The 22,158-nt window shown below is 46.5% G+C and overlaps 2 protein-coding genes across 2 annotated transcripts in view; one reads left to right on the plus strand and one right to left on the minus strand.

Moving 5' to 3' along the window:
• Positions 1-3,550: 3,550 nt before the first annotated feature.
• Positions 3,551-9,493, minus strand: RAB19 (RAB19, member RAS oncogene family). The gene is made up of 3 exons (XM_088799893.1): positions 9,293-9,493; positions 7,324-7,507; positions 3,551-5,002 (listed from the first exon to the last, which is right to left on the minus strand). Exons 1-3 carry the CDS (start codon positions 9,491-9,493, stop codon positions 4,734-4,736), a joined length of 654 nt encoding a protein of 217 aa, XP_088656019.1. The 3' UTR covers positions 3,551-4,733.
• Positions 9,494-15,498: 6,005 nt separating this feature from the next.
• SLC37A3 (solute carrier family 37 member 3) overlaps positions 15,499-22,158 on the plus strand; it is a 93,731-nt gene continuing 87,071 nt past the window's right edge. The window contains exon 1 of the mRNA XM_088799887.1: positions 15,499-15,644. The gene's annotated coding sequence lies outside the window, so the exon portion shown is untranslated. The remainder of the gene's footprint in view (positions 15,645-22,158) is intronic.

Raw genomic sequence — 22,158 nt, forward strand, 5'->3', positions numbered from 1 at the left:
CTGGTGCTTTTCTCCCTGTCCTGATACTGTTCCTCTGACAGTTATTCTGGCCACTAACCTGCAATATTATTTCACTTTAAATGTGTAAACTTTGTTCCTGCTAAATATTGAATTCTTTTAGGTCAGGAAACTTTCTGATACTTCTTTTTTTAACCCTCCACCCTTAGGACAAATACAGGGATGCTGAAGCTGAGCGAGGGAAACAGCCTGCGTTTGATTAGCAGAAACTTGCCGAAAGCAGTGGGGCTTCTTTGGCTTTTCCACGTCTGCTTTAAATCTCTGTGGTCAGTGGCCCCTAAAGTTTTAGGTGCTGAGCATGGAGAGCTGGTGGGAATCACAGATCAGTTCTGTCTGTGATGCCCCAGTGTCAGGCTGTGAATTGGCTGGTGAGAATTGCTTTGTGCTCTGAAGTGATTGCAAAAAGTACTGGATCCCAGTCCAGACCTGCTGAAGCACAGCTCCGGGGCTGGGGCCTGGGAATTGCATGTTTGGGAAGCGCTGTGGCCCATCCTAAGTGCAGCCAGGATGCAGACGTGTCCTCTTTTTTCAGTGGAGAATATTAAAGCCCCCCAAAGAGGAAATGACTTGCCAGGTTCATATTGTAAAGGCCAGGGCAGGGCAGGACTTAAACATCCTGTGCATGTTATTTTCATTTATTTTTATTTATGTTAGGACATTGCTGAATGTTAAAATTACCTGTATTTGGGTTTGGAAATAAATAGACACTAAAATTTAGAGAATCATATGCAACCCAAACACGTGATCTGATAGGGCGAACGCCTGTATTCTGTGCTTAAGTCACTGGTTTGGTGTGTGTTTTTTTAACTTATAAATTTTACTTTATTTATTGATAGGTTGATTTTTAAACTGTTATTTACTTTATGTGTGTTTCTCCAGGACCCATCAGCTCCAAGTCAAGTAGTTGTTTTAATCTAGTTGTGGAGGGCGCAGCTCACAGGGTCCATGTGGGGATTGAACCGGCAACCTTGACCCCATAAATTTTATTTTTGCATTTGGAACTTTGTTTCTAAAGTAGATGAGAAGGTTTCAGGCTGCTATTTGCAAGGAACTTTTTAAAATGTTAACACATTTTGCGTGGCTAATTTATATTCGCAGTAAGTGAAAAACTAATTGGATCTAATCATCACTCAGTGGTCTCTTTTAAATGGTGGTCTTTCAGCTTCTAGAGACATCCTGACGCACTATAAGAACAAGTAAATGCAAGTAGTAATGGGAAGTAAAATGATCATCAGTAAATGGAATTTTTGTGTCACGCAAAGAGCGATCTCCGGATGATTCTGTAGAATTATCACCTATTCTGTGCTCTGGACTTTCACTTCAGCTTCCAGTGTTTAGCAATTATTTGGGGGTATAAAACAATGTATGGCCAAGAATAAAACAAAAGAAACTCTGATGTCTAAACCACCTTAGCAGCGAGCTGTCCGCTGAATGGTAGACCAGCTACGTGAATCTCGTGAGCATGTGTACTTGTTCAGGCAATACGTGATCACAGGCTCTTGAACAGCTTGATATTTCTGAAAATGAAGAATGGAAGCAGGCGCTATTAGTGCCTTTCATGACACGAACCCCAGAACCTCTCCTCTGTCACCCGGAGGTTTGCAAACCACCCTCAGGGCACATGATGAGCTGCTTTGCAGAGCTCTTCCCCGTCCTCTCCATCTAACTCACCCCGGTGCTGGAATGGCTCTGCTCCTGGCTCACAGAACAGCCTGGTTTGCCTTGGGTCACCATACAACCTTGACGAGAGTGAACCCAAGTTTCCACGTCATCCCTGATCAGAAGGACGTGGACTCAGGCTGGGCCTGGCGTGGTTCAGGCACCGCTCCCAGATAATCCCCTGCAGTCAGGTAGCACTGGCCTCGTGCACCCACCAGCTACCCTGTCTCTATCCCTCCCCTCCCCACTCGTCCTCTCCCCTTGGGCTTCTTTTATGATGTTGACATGTACGTATGAGAGTAGGCCTTGGAATGAGTCTCTTTCTCTGTGTGTGTGTGGAGGATGAGGAGAGGTTCCTGTGGTGGAGCCCAGATCTGATGCTGGTGATTATCTGAGAGGGACCGTAGCGTAACTGCTAAGAGGGCTTTGGACCCGGATGTTTGGGTCTGCGTCCTGACTCGGCCACGCACTGGCTGTGTGGCCTGACTCTCTGGGGGTGGCATTTCCTTACTTTAGAAACAGGAATCGTAAATAGAACCTACTGTAAAGATGGCTGCCCGGACGCATTGAGTTCGTATATATAGTGTGTGGTCCAGTGCTGGGCATACAGTAATTGCTGTATGTGTTTGCTGTTATTAATACTATGATACTAATAGTCCTATTATTATTGATAGATCTTTCCAGAAATAGAGTGGGGAAGAGGTCAGGAATAATCTATGAACAATGAAATACTAACTGAAAGATTTCCTCACACATGGAAACGTACTTGACACTAGCAGACATTTGAAACCTTTTTATTCTTCCAAAGTGTCCATTTTGGAGCTTAATTTCACATAAGCCACTTATTACCAACCATACCACTTGTGGGATGAAAGGAAAATGCCAGAATTCAGTTAATACGCAGTTAATACGAGAGCTGTAAAGGCACCTGCCTGTCACACTTCACAGCGCCCGGGACCATGGTGCACAGCCTCAGAGACTCCTGTGCCTCTTTCTCATGCCGACCTTTGGGGGCGCTGGTCCACAGAAGCCGCTGCACTGGGAGGCCCTTAGCATCTCTTTCAAGTGTACTTGAGGGTTTCTGTCTTGGCCCTATAATCCCACCAGAAGCCCAGGCTGGCCAATCATGGCTTACTGGTTTTCAGGTGACCTTGTTCTCACATGTGTGACCTGTTGGTAGGAATGTTTAATTCCAGATAATCCCCAGAGGGCATAATCCTAGAGGGTGATGAGGTTTGCAGAGTATTGGTTGTGCAGAGAAATGATGGACAACTGGTGTGAGCCATGAATCTCACCTGTCTTCTCTGCTCACTCTCTCCCCTGATTTACTCCATGTTTCTTTCCCTACGTAGCAACTCTCTCCCTGTTACCTCCCATGAAAATACGCTGGTACCGACTTCCTGACCAGACTTGTGAGTTCCTGCTCCCTGTCACCCTTTAGAACAATAACATTCTTGTGAAAAAGGCTCATCTGCTTTAATGCATTTCTTCTCTCTGGTATATAACTCGATTTCCCTCATATTTTCTAAATGGTCGCTTGTTCATTTTAACACTGAATGCATATTGAAATGAATTAACATGTCCTTAATTCTCTGTGATCTCGCGCTGGTCCTCACCTAACCTTTGTGTCATCATGGTTCTTAAGTTTCAATGTGGGGAAGAATCACCTGGCAAGTGTGGATTTGGGAAAAGATTCTGATTCAGTCAGTCAGTGTTGGGTCTCAAGAATCTGTAACAAGCATCCCCTGGCCCCTTGCAAATGTCTGGCTGGTGAACGACACTGTGAGAACCATCAATCTGTTGTATTATCCAATAAGTGGTATGTGACATCCGTCATTTCAGAAATTATTTACAAAGTAAAAACAAAAACAGGTGAAATGTTAACGTATTTTATTTAACCTAGGATATGTAAAATAACATTTCAACATACAGTCAATATAAAAATTATCAGGGAGATACTTTTTTTGGTACTAAGCATTTAGCATGTGGTGTGTATTTCACACTTAGAGCTCATCTCAAATTCGAATTAGCCGCATTTCAAGTGCTCAACAGCCACACTCCGCCTGTGAGTCTCAGAGGCCTGTGCATGGTGATGCTAAAGGCTAGAAATACCTGGGGACAATCACATGGGCTGAGGAAAGGCCCCCACAGACATTTCCCTGTTTGGAGCCAGTGTTGTGACTAGACCAGCCCTTGTGGTTCTTATTATGACTGCAAGACACACCTCAGCAACAACCATCCGGGAACTTTGAAGAAAACACGGTGTGTTACCCACATGTTCTGGAGGGTCAGTGGCAAGTTCAGGGCCACACAGCAGTGTTACTGTTGGTTTGCTGGTCATCTATAAGCCAATTTAATTTCAATTCAGAAATGACATCTGATCTACCTCCTAATTTGGTGTTTTAGGAAGAAATTGTAGACACCTCCCACATCCTAGGAGGGTGGTCAATTGACCCACGTAGGATAAAGTGAAGTCCAATGCTCTCTCCATCACATGGCTCCTGACCCTTTGGCAAGATGGTGTTAATGGTCTTTATGTCCAATGGCTTTGCTCCCCAAACTAAAACCCTGAGGTGTGAATGTCAGGAGCCACATGTCAACAGCATTCTGGTTTAGCTCTGCAGGCTTTCCCCCTTCCTCCCAGGCCCGCGCCATTTAAAAATGTTCCCGAATGTTCCAAACATCCTCTCCCCTCTCTTGATACTCCTTTTTGTTTCTCACTACCCTCTTCAAGCGAGAAACAAAATTCAGTAGAAACAGTTGAAGGGTTGGGGAGCCAGAAAAGTTTGAAAAGATGACAAAGAGCAAACCTTCTCTTCCTACCTACGTGCCTTAAGTCCAGGGCAAAATCAAGAAAGATCGTGGCGTCCCCTGTCCTCAGTTACGGCCTCTGGAGTGAATGGAGGCAGATGTGCTGCCCATCCAGGCGAGAAGGATGGAAGACTAGCGGCCAGTCGACGCCTGGGTCTGAAATGCTACCCAGCGGACACTAGGTATCCGGCTACCGTTGGTTTCTGAGGTGGCCTGTGGTGGGTGCAACTGCTTCGTGCTCATATTCAGCAAGTGCAGCGGGTCTTTTCACTCGGCCTCTGGGCCATAAGAACTGGACTGGAGTCCAGCAAGATGTTGTTCTGGGCGCTCTCTCCATACAGGTGGAGGCTGTTGCGGGCGATCAGCTCCCTTGCCATGAGCACGAAGACTTCATCGATGTTCTTAGACTCTTTGGCAGATGTCTCCAAAACCGCAAGGAGGCCATACTTCTCGGCCAGTGTGCAGGCATCCTCAAACAGAACACGCCGTTTTTCCGACAGGTCACATTTGTTCCCTGCAAGCGAGAGGTAACGAAATATTCCATTGAGTAATTCATCCCGGTTTTTAAAAAATGTACTTTTAGGGGCTGGGCCGGTGGCTTAGGTGGTTGGAGTCTGTGCTCGTAATGCTGAAGGCTGCCGGTTTGATTCCCACATGGGCCAGTGGGCTCTCAACCACAAGGTTGCTGGTTCGACCCAAGGGATGGTGGGCTGTGTCCCCTGAAACTAACAATGGCAAATGGACCTGGAGCTGAACTGCGCCCTCTACAACTAAGCCTAAAAGGACAACAACTTGACTTGGAAAAAATCCTGGAAATACACACATCACCAAAGTTTCTGGTCCCAGAGGGACCTTTGGGTAAGAAGTGAAACGAGAGAGGAGGCATCTCTTCCTCCCCCGAGAAGGTAAATTTCTCTCCATGTGGGAAACTGCCTCTTGGCTTCACTAATCTCTCTTTTCTGGTCCTGCCAGGTGGGGCAAGACACAGCCCCTCTGAAAAAATGAGGTGATTACATTGGAGGTGCATGTGCTTTGGCAGTGGACTGTGGAATCTGGGCTTTTGATCTGATGCAGCAGGAAGGGGGAGCCCAGTCTAGGCTCTGGAATGACTTGGCTTTTTAACTTAGGAGAAACAGAGTGAGTCCCAAACAGCACGTGTTCAAGTCTGTGTGTAAGATGGGGGCTCGACTACCAATCAAAACAGCAACGACTTAGGGGAAAGAAAATGGTTCTGAAATAACAAGTCCTTTCTGGAGCCCTGATAGTAACGGGAAGTGGGGTAGGTGTGCAGTGACTGCCACAGCCCATCCTGGCCAGGCTTTGCATCCTGTGCCTGCCTCCTCCATCGGGCTCTGCTGCTTGGTCCAGTCCAGAGTGGGCACCTTACCCCAGGCCTGCTGTCCTCAGGTCGGCTTTGTCATGGAGAGAAGGAGCAGGGAATGGGATTTGCCTTCTGAGAAATGTGAGCTAGTGGATACTGAGAGAATGGGGGTGTTGTGGAAGGGCAGGCAGTGGGGTGATGCTTTGAGAGATACAGGGGTGAGAGAGTGCGGCAGGCCCACATTATCCTGCATGTGAGAATCATTCTGAGACAGAGGAAATAGATGCACAACAGAGGACAAGGGGGCTGGGTCACAGAGCCCAACCCTGAGAGGGGGATCCCCAATTCCTGCTCGTCGGTGGGTGGCCAGGCTGCACTGTGTTTTCTGCTCTGGCTGGTGCTTGATTGCTGGCTTTTCCTAGGTCCCAGGGTCGCGCTCCCTTACCATGACCCCCCATTATTTGAGAAACATAAATGAGTTAGTTCCTTGAAAATAACAAACCTTCTAGAAAAGAAATCGTATGCCTTATTAAGCACTTACAATGTGTCGGGCACTGCTAAGCAATTAGTATCCATCATCTCATTAAATTCTTACATTCAGCCCAGTATTAATCCCATCTTATAGGTGAGGAAATTAAGGCTCAGAGCTTAACCGGACACAGAGCTAGAAGGTGCTTCTCAATGGATAAATAATCCATTAGACACGGTATGTTTAGCTCATTCTCGGCCTGCATATTTGCGTATGATTCTCTCTAGGATCCTGTTAAAATGAAGACTGATTGGGTATTTCCAGGATGGGCCTGAGATCACGCACGTTTAACAAACTCAGAAACGGTGCTGATGCTGCCCGTCCTCAGACCGCACTTTGAGTAGCAAGGGCCTAAGCCAGCTGCCGAAATGAAGTGGCCACTTGGTAAGCAGTGGGTACTCACAGGGAGGAAAAGGCCGCCCTGCTCACAAAACTAACTCTACGGAGAAGTGACAGAAACGTTAACGCTTTTCTGGACGTATAATAGGACCTCTCACATCTCAAGCTGTGAGTGCACGTTGTGTACTTACAGTTGCTGTTAGTTTTGGTGTTGGTCCTTAAGATTCACTTAGGATGTTAACAGGTGTAAGACGTCATTCAAGGGTGTTGTCAGTCACAGTTACCTAAGGGGTTCCCTTGGGGACTTGGAGCCATTTGACTGTGAACTTCAACCTACACAGTACTTCCTGTGTGGTCTACACAGAGTGTGCAGTGAATCAGCTGCAGTGTCCCACGCATAGAGGTCTGGGACCCATCTCAGGTCCCCAGAATGAGAAACTCTAGGGAGGGGCCTTGGAGTCCGTGTTCTTCAGTTCACACCCACACCCACAATTGTCAAGTGAACCTGATGGGAATTTCTGGCCAGATGCTTACTGAGGTCCTGTCCCCCACTTGTACTTTTTATTGTTTCAGAAACATATGAAAAGCTCACCATCAGCAGAGGCGGCCAGAAATGCAGACTTTAAACCCTTTGAAAACGACATACCGATCAGCATAATGACCAAGTTCGCTGCTCCGTATTTTTCTATCTCATGAATCCAGTGAGGAACGGACTCGAAGGTGGACTTTCGGGTGAGGTCGTAAGCGATGATGGCCGCGTGGGCACTGCGGTAATAGCTTTGGGTGATGGTCCGGAAGCGCTCCTGGCCGGCCGTGTCCCATACCTGCATCTGGAGAAGGGTAGAAAAGGGTGTGGCCTCAGGAGTTCCCATGTCTGATGGGAACTTGCTCACTTACGTTGTCTGAAAAATACAGCTGCCTGTGTCTCCCTCACTTCTAGATATCCAGATTCCGTAGGTCTGGGCTTGGCCCGCAATCTGATTTTCCAGTTTCTGCCTAGGGCGAATCTGACGGGCATTCCGGTCTGGGGACCACCAAGGTCCACCAAGGGACACTTGAGAGAGGGGAATCCACTGTCCTGGGGTCTGGTGTGGTTTTGCCTTCTCACCTTAGTCATCCCTTCGTCCAGATTTTGGGGTTTAATCTTTTGAGCCTGCCCACTGATAGTAACACTGGCAAAGGTGATGGCATTGGCGGAACTGTTTTGGTTTCAAAGGACTACTCAGCTGTTCATGTTTAGGAGTGTCCTCGTAGTAATACCTTCCAAATTACCATTCCAAGCAATGGCGCTGCTGTGTACACCCTGCAAAAGTGTCTCAGGGTATTTGTTCCTTCATACCCTCACATTATTTCCAAAATTTATTTTTTAAAGTTTGCAAACAGGCACAAAACTAGAGAGACTGGAACAGTGAACACTCATGTACCCATCTTCCAGATTTAATAATTATCAAGAATTTGCCGCTCTTGCTTCATCTAGTCCCTTTTGTTGATCTATTTGAGGTATTATTTAAAGCGAATCCCAGACCTCATGTTACTTCCTCCCGACTTACATTAATACACATCCCTATAAAAATTGACATTTTCTTTCATAACCACAATGCCGTTATCACTGCTAATAAACTTTTCAAAAATCCTTTAATATCATTTAATACCCAGCCTATATCAAAAGTTTCCTAATTGCCTTCAAAAGGTCTTTTTACTTTTGTTTTTATTTACTCAGGATCCCAAACTAGATCCATTTATTACATATTCAGCACCACTTTTGATCTTTTCTAATCAAATGGGTAACAGATAGTATCTCACTTTTTTATTTCTTTAATTATGAGTGAGGATGAGCACCTTTACATCACTCCATAAATTTATGAGCTGGTTCTTATAAAATTTGTGAAATAGTAGTTCTGTTCACTCTGTGAATCACCTACTTTTAGTATTGGTTGTTGATCTTTTTCTTAGATATTTATCAGGGCGTTTTTCACATTAAAGAAATTAGCCCTTTTTTAAGTCCCATATTTGCAAATCTTTCTATCCAATTTGTCATTCATCTTTTGACTTTGCATACGGTATTTTTCATTTTTTATTTTTAAGGAGGGTGCAGCTCCCAGAGGCCCATGCAGGGATCGAACTGGCTACCTTGGTGTTATTAATACCACACTCTGACCAACTGAGCAAACTGGGCACCCCTGATATTTTCGACTATGTAGAAATTTGACCTTTATATATAATTATCTATCTGAGATAGTTAGATTGAGCAATTCTTTTCTTTATGGCTTCTGGGTTCCTGACTTACTTGAAAGCTCAATTTCCTCATTCCACAATGATAAAAATAAATACACCTACGTTTTTTTCCTGGTACATTTACGACTTCATGTTTTATTTTTATTTTTTTCTTTAATTTAAAAAAAAAATTTTTTTTAAATTTATTGGGGTGACAATTGTTTGTAAAATTACATAGATTTCAGGTGTACAATTCTGTATAACATCATCTATAAATCCCATTGTGTGTTCACCACCCAGAGTCAGTCATGTTTTATATATAAACCTTTTATTCCTCAGGTATGTATTTCAGTGTTAGGAACCCTGGCTAAAAGAGGGGCCCGACCCTGTGTCCCTCTGACCTTCACTTTCTTGCCGTCGATCTCGAGGGAGCGTACGGTGAAGTCCACCCCAATTGTGTTCTGCTGTGTCTCTGTGTAGACCCCGGATTTGAAATGCTGCACCACACATGTCTTCCCCACGTTGGAGTCCCCGATGAGGATAATCTTGAACAAATAGTCAAAGTTCTCATCTGCTGCCCTGGCTGAGTTGGAGAATTGCATGGTTCTTGCCACCTCGAATGGAGCTAAGAAAGAAAGAAAGAAGTCAGCGTCTCTACAAGGTGCCGGCACTGTACTGGGCTCTTGGGGTCCTGGACAGGACAAGACAGAGGGGGATCAGTGCTTTTGTAGAACTAACATCCTTGTAGGAAAAGGACACTAATTACTGGTCAGGTACAAGGAGCTTCCCCCACAAGCCACACCTGCCTTAGGGGGTTGACACTGTACGGTGTCCTCAGAAGGAAGCGGTTCTACCTCCATTCTCTGCTGGGCCCAGTACACAGTCTACACTGTCAGATGACAGCATTGATGGAGACCCTTGTCATAGAGACCAGGTGCTCCATCGAGTGTCCAGACAGCAGGAAGATGGCAGAAGAGATGCCCACAGGAGTGTTTTAACTGGCATTCATCAGTTGGAGGACATGCCGTGCTGTCATCCTGTCTCCATTTCACATGGGAGCAGAGCTCTCAACTACTGAAGACTGAATGGTCAGGCAGCCGGCAACAGGGACAGACAAGATTGGACTGACAAGAAGTCAGTTTGAAAAGAGTGACGTGGCCTTTTTTTCTGGTTGGCACCTCATTTTGCTTGACCAGGAAATTCAGATTTTGAGAACCTTCAAAATAAAAACTGGCTAGAATATTTATGGCATTATTTTAACATAGTTTGGAAAATAAAGTTTCTAATGACAGTGCTTCCCAAACTAACAAATTATATCAGAATCATTTGGGGAGATAATTAAAAATACATATAATCCTGAAGCCCATCTCAGATCTGCTAACTATATTTTAAAACATGAGCGAACGTACGCGCGCGCACGCACGCGCACACACACACACACACACACAGTCTCCAGGTTATTCTAATGACAAGGTTTGGGGAACACTGACCAACACAATCACTCACCTGAAACTTTATTCCCACCTCATCATCTATGCTGAGCTGTCCACCGTACTTCAATGTCTTTGGTCAGGAGCAACTCACTACGTCCAACAAAATTCATTGTGCATGCTCAGCTCTAACTTACATGGCTTTCAAATCTATCTCTCCGGGGTTCCTCATGCTAAATGCCAGGTGCCAGCAGATTCCTATTCCACAGGACAGGCCATCAGATATTTGGAGCAACAAGCATATCCCCTCCAGGTAAATATCCCCAGGTCCTTCAACTGTTCTTTCCCGGGATATTGGTTGGGTCTCTTCACCAAGGGTCTCATAAAAACACATGAGACCTAATCCCATTTGATGATGAAATGGGACGTGAGGCAGATTGCTCTTGCCATGAGACACCCATCTTCACTTCCCCCAGGTTTATTCTTTGGTTTTCTCTAAAGCCTCAGAGCAGGACAAGTCTATCTCGTCATGCAAAAAGTGAAATGGACACTGATATCCAATCTGTATGTAAAAACCCTGAGGTTTAGGTGGAGGAAGAAGGATTCTGTACCTTTCTTGGACACCTCTGAAATCACCCATGGTTAAAGGACCCAGCACACAGAGACATAATCTAACCACTTTGTTTTCTCCCTCTGACTTTTCAAATACAGAAAGCCATTCCACTTCCGGTGTCTTATCACTATGACTTGAGCTGAAATCTTCCTTCCATGTTTCCTCCCCCACCACGGAAGACCTCAGGGTTTCCACACAAGTTCTCTTGAACTGAGCCTACCTGCCCTGCAAGGAGAAAGCTCGGTGTACACCCGCAGAGGCCCTCCATCCTCCATCCTGCATCCTGCAGCCCTCGCCTTCCAGCTTCACCTGTCACTTACCTCTGGCTCTCTCGCCTCTGCAAGCAGGTAAGGTTTTCTTTCTCCTTGTTTTCCTTTTCAGCCCTCAGTGCCCCTTCTTCCTGCTGCCTCACTGCGTGGTGGGAACTGTAGTTCTGTCCCCAGGTGTCAGGTTTGGCGGCCTGAGAAAGTGAAAGGAAAGCCAAGCCCTCCCACTGCCCTGGAGCCCAGAGCTACCTTCGAGTACAAAGCACAGGTGAAGTGCTAGCCTGCACTCCTGCGCACTCAGCTCTCCCTCCGAACATTCGTCACTTTGCAAAGCCAAAGGAAAAGGACTAGCCAGTTAACTGCCAATACCTAGTAAGACACCCCCACCCCACCCCGTTCCTGCTTCCTACTCACTTTCTTTTATGCAGCCCTCGGCCCCGATTTTTTCTGGTGTTCCTTGTTTGGCTTGAGGTGGGGGCGTGGGGGCTAGTTGAGAGGACACCATTTAACAGATACAGATCTGGGTCTCGAGTAATTTAATTGTTTTTGGACTTGAATAACTCTTTTTGATGAGCCACTGAGAGAAGGGAGGGGATCCAAAGAGGCGATTAAGAAACCAAAAGAGCTTTGAATTTGTACAGGAATAAAGAGATGGAAAAAAAGTTTGTTTCTCTCCTTCAAACAATCTACCACAGAACGAAGGTTAATTTCTTGGTCAGAGAAAATAAAGAATTTATTAATCCCTATGCTGGCAGTAGAAGCAGAAAGCTGAGGTGAATTTTCCTTACCTGTTTTTCCCCCTCAGAGTCTGGAAGAGTCACTGCTTCTCATAGCATAGGGACTAGATTTTCTCCACTATATATTATAGAATGTGCCATGCAGGCAGTTAAGCTATAAGCACAATATGCAAATAAGAAACATCCAGATTGATAAAATATTTACACTGGTATCGTGTTTTCAGACCATGGGCTATTTCAGACCTATTAATGAGTCATGAAATCAATTTTTGTGGGTTGCAACCTGCATTTTTACAGGAGAGGTTAGGAAAAATTTAGAATGTATCCCATGTTGTAAGGTCAGTATTGTTTTGTGAAATGTTGGGTGAGTTGTACAAATGCATGTGTATATACTGGGGGTGATGTAAACTGTATTTCTGATTTCTGGGGGTTGAGGTCTAAAAAGATTGAGAAGCACTGAGAAAGAGTACAATGTGTTCACTATCCAGGAACACTTCTTTCTATGATCCCTTCAGATAACCTTTCAAATATAATTGATCTCAGTCCAAATTCCATTCACAGATCAATTTTCAGGAACCTGTCTTTTGGGTAAGACAAAGCTGAGTCTGGCAGGTAGACCAAGAAAGCAAAAGACAGTGCCACATGCCGCTGCTGCAGACTTCTGTTTTGAGAGCCACAGTCATAGGTCTGCGTCTTGGAAATGAAATGTAGGTTAGGACCCCCCACAGATGTACGGGCGAGGGCAGGAAATGAAGCCCGTTAGATGTCAATGTCAATGAGCTAGACATCGAATGTTTTCATTTTTTGGTACTAGTTACTGTTAAGAAAAAAGTCAGCTCTTCTGACCCAGCACTTGGAGAACGTCTAGAAGTAGGAATCCAACGGTAAAATGTCTTGATGGTAATGGAAGCCAAGGAGAGATTCCGCCTTGAGGTTCAGATGAAGTTAGGATGAACTACGTGTGACAAATGCCCTGTCAATATCCTGAGTCCTGGGGCCTGGTGAATATCCTGAGAACATGCTAGTAATTGGTTTCATGGGCTTGGTTGGCTCTGTACAGGGGAGATTCCTTTCTGTCTTTGCAGCAATCTTTTACCTGATTTAAAGCTTTGTCAATAATAAAACTGTTTCTGAGATCCCTTTGGAATTCCTTTCAACTGAACATTACATCCCTCTTTGAGTATCTAAAGGACTCTGTCTGAACATCTCTCAAGACACAAATTCTATTCTGCATACATTATCGTCCCTTTTCTATCTCACCCCTTCTTTCAGATCTTAAACTTCGTTAGGGCAGGAATTGTTTTATCATCTCTATTTCCTGAAGCACCACAGGGAAAGAGGGAAAAAGTGCTGCGAAAAATGAGGCTCAAACTGCAATCTGCCCTGGGTCACAGCTAGTGATTGAAAGAGTCAAATTTGAATGCCAGACCCCCTGACTCAAAGCCCATGTTCCTTCCATCAGACTATTCCATGCTCCTTACCTGTTGTCACAGAACAGCCTAGCGATTGCCCCCCGCCCCCGTCTTTTCTTGAGGAGAGAAAAGTCATTGAGACTGTGTCTATTTCGGACTTTGTTTATCTCAATGTTTTATCTCACGTCTCTTTGGTCTTCAAAAGATGGTTTGCAGCCAAAGACGAGTAAGATTTCCATGTGGCAAACAACTCAAGACAGGTGGTACCCAGCGGGGACCCCCAAAAAGAGCTGTCTTAGAAAAATCTGGGAAGGGGCCTTGCCCCCCCCCCCCCATCCACCTGCTTGGGAAAAGCCGCTGTTGGTTCTGGCTTTCCTCTCTCACTTAATTGTGAGAAGAGTCTTTAGAGTGATAAGATGAAGCTCTCTCTGTTCAGCTCTGTAAAACAATTTTGACATGTAATAATTGTCCCTCAAGAGAGTCAAATACCTCTCCTTAAGCACTTTCTGCTTCGGCTCTTTAAAGATCAACATAATTTGTTTCGGTTATTTCTAAAACGTGATAAATGAGTCTCACAGACCATGTCAAAAACAATAACATTCCCTTGTGTAATTACCAATAAAAACCACCAGTAGGCTCAAATCTGGGCTCCAGTCTTTCATGACTGTGAGTCCCCTGGCCTTCTGAGATTTAAACTACATTAAGTCTGTTTCTTTCTTAAACACTTAACCCAAAGCCGCCCCTTCTGGCACCCTCACCACCAGTGTTGTGCTGGACGCGACACTTACCTTACGTTCTTTATGATAATACGTTTTCAGGAAATCTGAAAAACGGAAAAAAACACACACCGGTTTTCTAATGTACTACCTTTGTGGAGAGGTTTTCTGGGTTGGGAGAGTTTCTATTTTTAAAATTTTATTTCCTCCACAGTTGAAAGCAAGCCCATAAGGGTAAAGGACCTTCGTTGAGTTGTGTGCTCTAAGGTCTTTAATTTTTGCTTGAGACTGCCAGGATCTTAACCGTCATTTCTGGGTGGGTGAAATGGGATGTAGAACAGTGAATGACACTGGCAGACTAATAGCCCTGTGATATGGGCAACTGTAGTTAATTAAACGACAACCAAAGCTTATACTCTCATGTTAGATCAGTAGCAGCACATTACTTTCTGTAAAATCAAAGAGCAGAAAAAAGCTATTTTGAGTAACAAATGTTGGAGAGGCTGTGGAGAAAAAGGAACCCTCATACACTGTTGGTGGGAATGCAGACTGGTGCAGCCGTTATGGAAGGCGGTGTGGAGGTTCCTCAAAAAATTACGAATAGAATTGCCATATGACCCAGCAATCCCTCTCCTGGGTATCTACCTAAAAAATCTGAAAACATTTAGAGATAAAGACACGTGTGCTCCAATGTTCATTGCAGCTTTGTTTACGGTGGCCAAGACATGGAAACAACCAAAATGTCCTTCGATAGATGAATGGATGAAGAAGTTGTGGTATATATACACAATGGAATACTGTTCGGCGGTAAGAAAAGATGATATAGGAACATTTGTGACAACATGGATGGATCTTGAGAGTGTAGTGCTGAGCGAAATAAGTAAGACAGAAAAAGCAGAGAACCATGTGATTTCACTGATATGTGGTATATAAACCAAAAGCAACAAAAGAACAAGACAAACAAATGAGAAACAAAACTCATAGACACAGACAATAGTTTAGTGGTTACCAGAGAGTAAGGGGGGTGGGGGGTGGGAGATGAGGGTAAGGGGGATCGAATATGTGGTGATGGAAGGAGAACTGACTCTGGGTGATGAACGCACAATGGGATTTATAGATGATGTAATACAGAATTGTACACCTGAAATCTATGTAATTTTACTAACAATTGTCACCTCAATAAATTTAATAAAAAAAAAAAAGCTATTTAGTAAAATGGTGACCTGTACATAATTTCTCCTCCTATTATATCTTATCTCTCCGTCACTGCCTTTTTCCTAGCAATCCTGGCCAATATCCGTCCCCGCCGCCCAGCAGCGGGGGCCACAGAGGCCTCCCCCACCTCTGGAAGCAGCCCGGGTCCATCTCGCCCGCCTGCCCTCGCGGTAGGACTACAACTCCCAGCATGCTGCGGGGACAGGCGCGGGTCACGTGGGCGCCCGGAAACCCTGGGCGCGGCGTCGGGGTTGAGGTGGCGGTGGAGGCTTCCAGCAGGCGACGGAGGCGGCCGGCGGGCGAGGGTGCCCAGCGGAGTGACCGGAACGGGCAGAGAGAGCGCGGCGATTATTGCGGGTCTTGGGTGTGCAAACCGCGGCCGTGGGGTCCGAGCCGAGAAGGGGCAGAACCCCGCGTGGGGCGGGAATGGGGGCGCCGCGCGGGAGACCCGGTCCTCGGGGCCCCGGGAGACCGGAGGGCGAGGCGGAGATGGCGGTGGGCGGGGGCGACGGGCAGGGCCGGCGGGTCTCAGGCTCCTTCCACCCCGGGTCGGGCCCGTGGGCCCCCGGGTGCTGCGGGGCCTCTGGGGGGCGGCGAGGACCGAGCGGGAGGGGGGCGGGGGCGGGGGGCCCAGAGGCGAGTGGGCGGGGGCGGGGGGGTCCAGAGGCGAGTGGGCGGGGTGCGGGGGCGGGGGGGTCCAGAGGCGAGTGGGCGGGGGCGGGGGGCCCAGAGGCGAGTGGGCGGGGGCGGGGCTCGTGCGGGTTCGCAGTTAGACCCGGTGAGGGGCTGCTGGACCTAAAGGAGAGGGTGTGGGGGGGTAACGGGCTTGGGTTTCGGTGAGTCCCGCGGCCTCAGGCAAGGAGTGCGGTCAGTTACTTCCCTCGTTCCCGCAGTGTTTGCAGAATGAGGGCTGGTTATTCTCGTTGTTGACAGAGGGTAATGGGAATGTGTCCCGGGGGCTTTTGGCGGTTCCCGAAATGTAAGATTGTAGGTGATGTCACGCTAACTTTTACTGAAACCTTAATACGGAGAAGCATATGTTCCCGGGCTGAATAAATGTCGTTCTTAATTGCCGTCTTGTTTCTTCATTGTCTTGGTGCTTGAATGGTTTCTTTCCCGTTTGTTGGACGTTTACTGTGTGCCGTGCTCTGTACTAAGACTCTGTATGTGTAGTTATCTTATTCGGTCTTTACATGAGGAGATTGAGGTTAAAAGGAGTTAAGTGGAAGGTCTTGGATCCCAGCTTGAATTTTCAGCGCCTTTATGTGGGCCACGTGTGGCTTTAGATCACATCATTCTCCTATGTGTCTTTGATTTCCTTCAGAAAATGGCCCAGAAACAGTACTTTTATAAAATTAAAGTCAGTGCAAAGTCTTGTTGCTTTCCAGGTGTCAGGAGCAACTGTATTATTGAACGTTCTGCTTTGTCCCTGTTTGCCAGGGATAAGGGAACGTCACAGCAATGACTGTTTACTGGAGTTTAAGTCCTTTTCAAGGAGAGGGACAGATTTTATCTTGAAAACTAGTTGTCTTTGTAATATGTTCAAAATACATAGGAAGAGTGTGGTTTTGAGAACCCTGGAATAAGGTGAGAGTATTTTACAGGTAAGTGCTGGGGATTTTGCATCTGTGGTAATCAAACAATTTCAGACAAGAGAAAAATTACAGAAAGACAGGAGTTTCAAATAAAAGGATTTACGTGGTACAGGTGAACGGCTTCAAATGAGAATGTGGGATAAAAAAGACACGTGTATAAGTGCCGAGAGCATTGGGATGCTAAATTATAATAATAGGTGAACTCAGCTGTCCATTTAATACTTTTTCACCTACCTCTCTGTACACTGAGGACACATAATCTTCATACTTTGCAAACATAAACAGGTCTGGAGAGTGAAGTAATTGCCCATTTAATGCCTTCTCATTTGGGTGTAGTGTGTAAGAGAACCACTATTGCTAACAAAGTGCGTTGTTTTTCCATCCTGGATTTATAAGTGTATCTCTAAGTTTAAGGTGAGATATTTCTAATTACTGTGTTTTACCCAACTTGGGAGATTTTGTATTTTAATCTTTTCCTCTTCTGCAGTGTAACCTAGGGGCTAGGGTCAGGTCTGGGTATGAGTGTTCACTTCGTCTCTTAAGAGAAAGATATTCCTTTCTAAAATCTGTTTTCTCGTTTGTAAGACGTGAGAACTAAATGCAGTCATACCTGGCAGACGCCTGGCACAGTGCTTGGCCCTTTGCAGGCATCCGGTGTTGACCGTCGGTCAGAGAATTCATCATTCCAAACATCTTGATTGATCATTCTCAATGCTCTGGTAGGTGCTCGGGGTACACCGTGTTCCCCGAAAATCAGACCGGGTCTTGTATTAATTTTTGCTCCAAAAGACGCAGTAGGACTTATGTTTAGGGAATGTCATCCTGAAAAATCAGCGAGGGCTTATTTTCCAGTTAGGTCGTATTTTCGGAGAAACACGGTAGCTGCGGACTTAACACAGGTAAAGCCACAGCTTTTATAGAGTTTACAGACGAATGATAAACTTGTAAGCACTTAAACCAGCTTGGGAGAAATGCTGTGAAGGGAGGAAACAGAGAGAAATGAGAGGGGTCGTAAGTGAGGGAGACCATTTCAAATAGGGTGATCCAGGCAGGTCCCCCTAGAAGATGACATTAGAGGACCAGCCAAGAAAAACAAAGAGCAAACCATTTGCAAAGAACCAGGAGAAGCATTTCAGGCAGCGGAATGGCAAACGCAAAGGGCTCTGTGGGTCCGGGAAGGGTTAGGAGTGGGGTGATTGTGGTGAGTGAGGGCGCGGGGCAGGTGAGGGTGAGGCAGGGTGCCAGGAGTAGGAAGGAAACGTCCCACCTCCTCACCCGATCTACTGGCACAGGAAGGGGAACCACCAGATGTGCAGTGGGAAGGAGACTGCAGTGTGGCAGCTGTAGGTGAAGATGTGGACGGTCCCCCAACCTCTGATCAGTGCAGGGAAAAATGGTGCAGAACAGTGTGTGTCATATGCTCATCTGTGCACGTGTGAGTGTGACGGGGCTGCTCCTGGAACGTGTGCAGCCTGGGATGTCCTGTTGGGAACCTGGAGTGTGTGAGTTAAGGTGGAGATCGGGGAGTCCTAGCGGAAAGCTGGGGTCCTACATGAAGGAGGGAGGAGAGCGAGGTGGGAAGTTTAAAGAGAGACGTGTGAAATCGCTGTCTTGTCTCAGGGGTTGAGCGAGCAGAATGATGAGGGAAGTGCAGGCTTGCCGGACAGCGTTGCGTGACCTTTGTGGTTTGCGGTTTTGAATCTAAAAAGTGAGAGCGGCCTGTGTGTGATTTTTCTCTCTGGCAAAAATCAGCTGCTTGGGCGCAGGGAAGGAGGACAGAGGCACGAAGAAGAAAAGTCCCATAAAGGAGATAGTTTAGACTCTAAGTTGGTGCAGAAGGAAATGAGGACGAGAGGAGGATAATGGGTAACGGAAAAAAGGGTGATGTGACCGAATGGAGAGCCTCGCTGAGGCAAACATGACTGTTGGAGTGGGGAGTGTGGAAGGCAGCAGTTTTCTGGAAGGAAGGGATGTTTGAATTCATTTTGGGGAGGTGATTCAGTTACTGGTCATAACAGGGAGCGGGTGTGGAGCATGGAGTGGGTTTCTGTTGTGAGGTGGAGGGAGAGCCTGGTGGTGGAGAGGACAGGGAAGTGGTAGAGGACCTGCGTGGATGTTGAGGTGACAGGCAGTGGTGGGGGGAAGGTGGGGCCGGAGCTGTCTGCATGAGGGGCGAGGGCCGAGGTCAGTAGGTGACAACCGGCAGTGAGTTTCAAAGAAGCTGGGGCTTTGTAAGGAGGAAAAGTGGACGTGAGACAAGAGATTGCGTCTCCTTGAGAGACCCCCTGAGGAAGCGGGCTTATCTGGGGGGCAAGCAGGAGTCCGCTGTGATACAGCAAAGTTTATTAACTGCATGTCTAGATTTCCAGGGAGCGTGGTAAGAAGGGTGGGGCTGGTGAAGACTGGGCCAGGTGAGGTAAACAGCAAGGTAAACAGCCTGCGTTTGATCAGCAGAAACTTGCCGAAAGCAGTGGGGCTTCTTTGGCTTTTCCACGTCTGTTTTAAATCTCTGTGGTCAGTGGCCCCTATGGTGTTAGGTGCTGAGCATGGAGAGCTGGTAGGAATAACAGATCAGTTCTGTCTGTGATGCCCAGGTGTCAGGCTGTGAATTGGCTGGTGAGAATCACTCTGTGCTCTGAAGTGATTGCACAAAATACTGGATCCTAGTGCAGACCTGCTGAAGCACAGCTCCGGGGCTGGGGCCTGGGAATTGCATGTTTGGGAAGCGCTGTGGCCCATCCTAAGTGCAGCCAGGATGCAGACGCGTCCTCTTTTTTCAGTGGAGAAGACTAAAGCCCCCCAATGGGGGAAGGACTTGCCAGGTTCATATTGTAAAGGCCAGGGCAGGGCAGGACTTAAACATCCTGTGCATGTTGTTTTCATTTATGTTGGGACATTGCTGAATGTTAAAATAACCCATGTTTCAGTTGGAAATAAATAGACACTAAAATGTAGAGAGTCATGTGCAACCCAAACACGTGGTCTGATAGGGCGAACGCCTGTATTCTGTGCTTAAGTAACTGGTTTGTTGTTTTTAAACTGTTATAAATTTTACTTCATTTATTGATTGGTTGATTTTTAAACTGTTATTTAAGTGTGTTTCTCCAGGACCCATCAGCTCCAAGTCAAGTAGTTGTTTCAATCTAGTTGTGCAGGGCGCAGCTCACAAGGCCCATGTGGGGATCGAACCGGCAACCTTGTTGTGAAGAGCACCAAGCTCTAACCAACTGAGCTACCGCGCCGCCGCCCCCCATAAATTTTATTTTTGCAATTGGAACTTTGTTTCTAAATTAGATGAGAAAGTTTCAGACTGCTATTTGCAAACAACTTTTAAAAATGTTAACACATTTTGTTTGGATAATTTATATTCCAGTAAATAGAATTTATGTTTCAGGCGAAGAGCGATCTCTGGATGATTCTGTGGAATTATCCCCTATTCTGTGCTCTGGACTTTCACTTCAGCATTCCAGGTGTTTCCAGTGTTTAGGAGTTATTTGGGGGAATAAATTAAACAATGTATGGCCAAGAATAAAACAAAATATCTATGATGTCTAAACCACCTTAGCAGGGAGCCATCTTCTGCTGAATGGTAGACCAGCCACGTGAATCTCGTGAGCATGTGTGCTTGTTCACGCAATAAGTGATCAAAGGCTCTTGAACAGCTTGATATTTCTGAAAATGAAGAATGGAAGCAAGTGCTATTAGTGCCTTTCTTGATACGAACCCCCAGAACCTCTCGTCTGTCACCCGGAGGTTTGCAAACCACCCGCGGGGCACACGATGAGCTGCTTTGCAGAGCTCTTCCCCGTCCTCTCCATCTAACTCTCCCCGGTGCTAGAATGGCTCAGCTCCTGGCTGACAGAACAGCCTGGTTTGCCTTGGGTGAGTGAACCCTAGTTTCCACGTCATCCCTGATCAGAAGGACGTGGACTCAGGCTGGGCCTGGCGTGTTTCAGGCACAGCTCCCCCATATTCCCCTGCAGTCAGGTAGCACTGGCCTCGTGCACCCCACCAGCTATCCTGTCTCTACCCCTCCCCTCCCCACTCGTCCTCTCCCCTTGGGCTTTTTATGATGTTGACATGTACGTATGCGAGTAGGCCTTGGAATGAGTCTCTGTGTGTGTGTGTGTGTGTGTGTGTGTGTGTGTATGTGTGTGTGTGTGTGATGAGGAGAGGTTACTGTGGTGGAGCCAGATCTGATGCTGGTGATTATCTGAGAGGGACCGTAGCGTAACTGCTAAGAGGGCTCTGGGACCAGGACGTTTGGGTCTGCGTCCTGACTCGGCCACGCACTGGCTGTGTGGCCTGACTCTCTGGGGGTGGCATTTCCTTACTTTAGAAACAGGAATCGTAAATAGAACCTACTGTAAAGATGGCTGCCAGGACGCATTGAGTTCGTATAAAGAGTGTGTGGTCCCGTGCTGGGCATACAGTAATTGCTGTTTGTGTTTGCTGTTATTAATACTATGGTACTAGTAGTCCTATTACTACAGATGGATCTTTCCAGAAATAGAGTGGGGAAGAGGTCAGGAATAATCTATGAACAAAGAATTACTAACTGAAAGGTTTTCTCACACATGGAAACGTACTTGACAGTAGCAGACATTTAAAACCTTTTTATTCTTCCAAAGTGTCCATTTTGGAACTTAATTTCACATAAGCCATTTAATACCAACCATATCATTTGGGGGCTGAAAGGAAAATGCCAGAATTCAGTTAATATGCAGTTTATACGAGAGCTGTAAAGGCGCCTGCCTGTCACACTTCACAGCGCCCGGGACCATGGTGCACAGCCTCAGAGACTCCTGTGCCTCTTTCTCATGCCGACCTTTGGGGGCGCTAGTCCACTGAGGCCGCTGCACTGGGAGGCCCTTCGCATCTCTTTCCAGTGTTCTTGAGGGTTTCTGCTTTGGCCCTGTAATCCCACCAGAAGCCCAGGCTGGCCAATCACGGCTTACTGGTGTTCAGGTGACCTTGTTCTCACATGTCTAACCTGTTGGTAGGAATGTTTAATTCCAGATAATCCCCAGAGGCCTAATCCTAGAGGCTGATGAGGTTTGCAGAGTATTGGTTGTGCAGAGAAATGATGGACAAGTGGTGTGAGGCATGAATCTCACCTGTCTTCTCTGCTCACTCTCTCCCCTGATTTACTCCATTTTCCTTTCCCTGTGTAACAACTGTCTGCTTGTTGCCTCCCATGAAAACCACGCTGGATACAGACTTCCTGACCAGGCTTGTGAGTTCCTGCTCCCCGTAACCTTTTCGAACAATAAAATGCTTGTG

Source organism: Rhinolophus sinicus, chromosome 8 (genome assembly GCF_057876585.1).
Source record: "Rhinolophus sinicus isolate RSI-liver-muscle chromosome 8, RSI-T2T, whole genome shotgun sequence".
Classification (NCBI taxonomy): domain Eukaryota; kingdom Metazoa; phylum Chordata; class Mammalia; order Chiroptera; family Rhinolophidae; genus Rhinolophus; species Rhinolophus sinicus.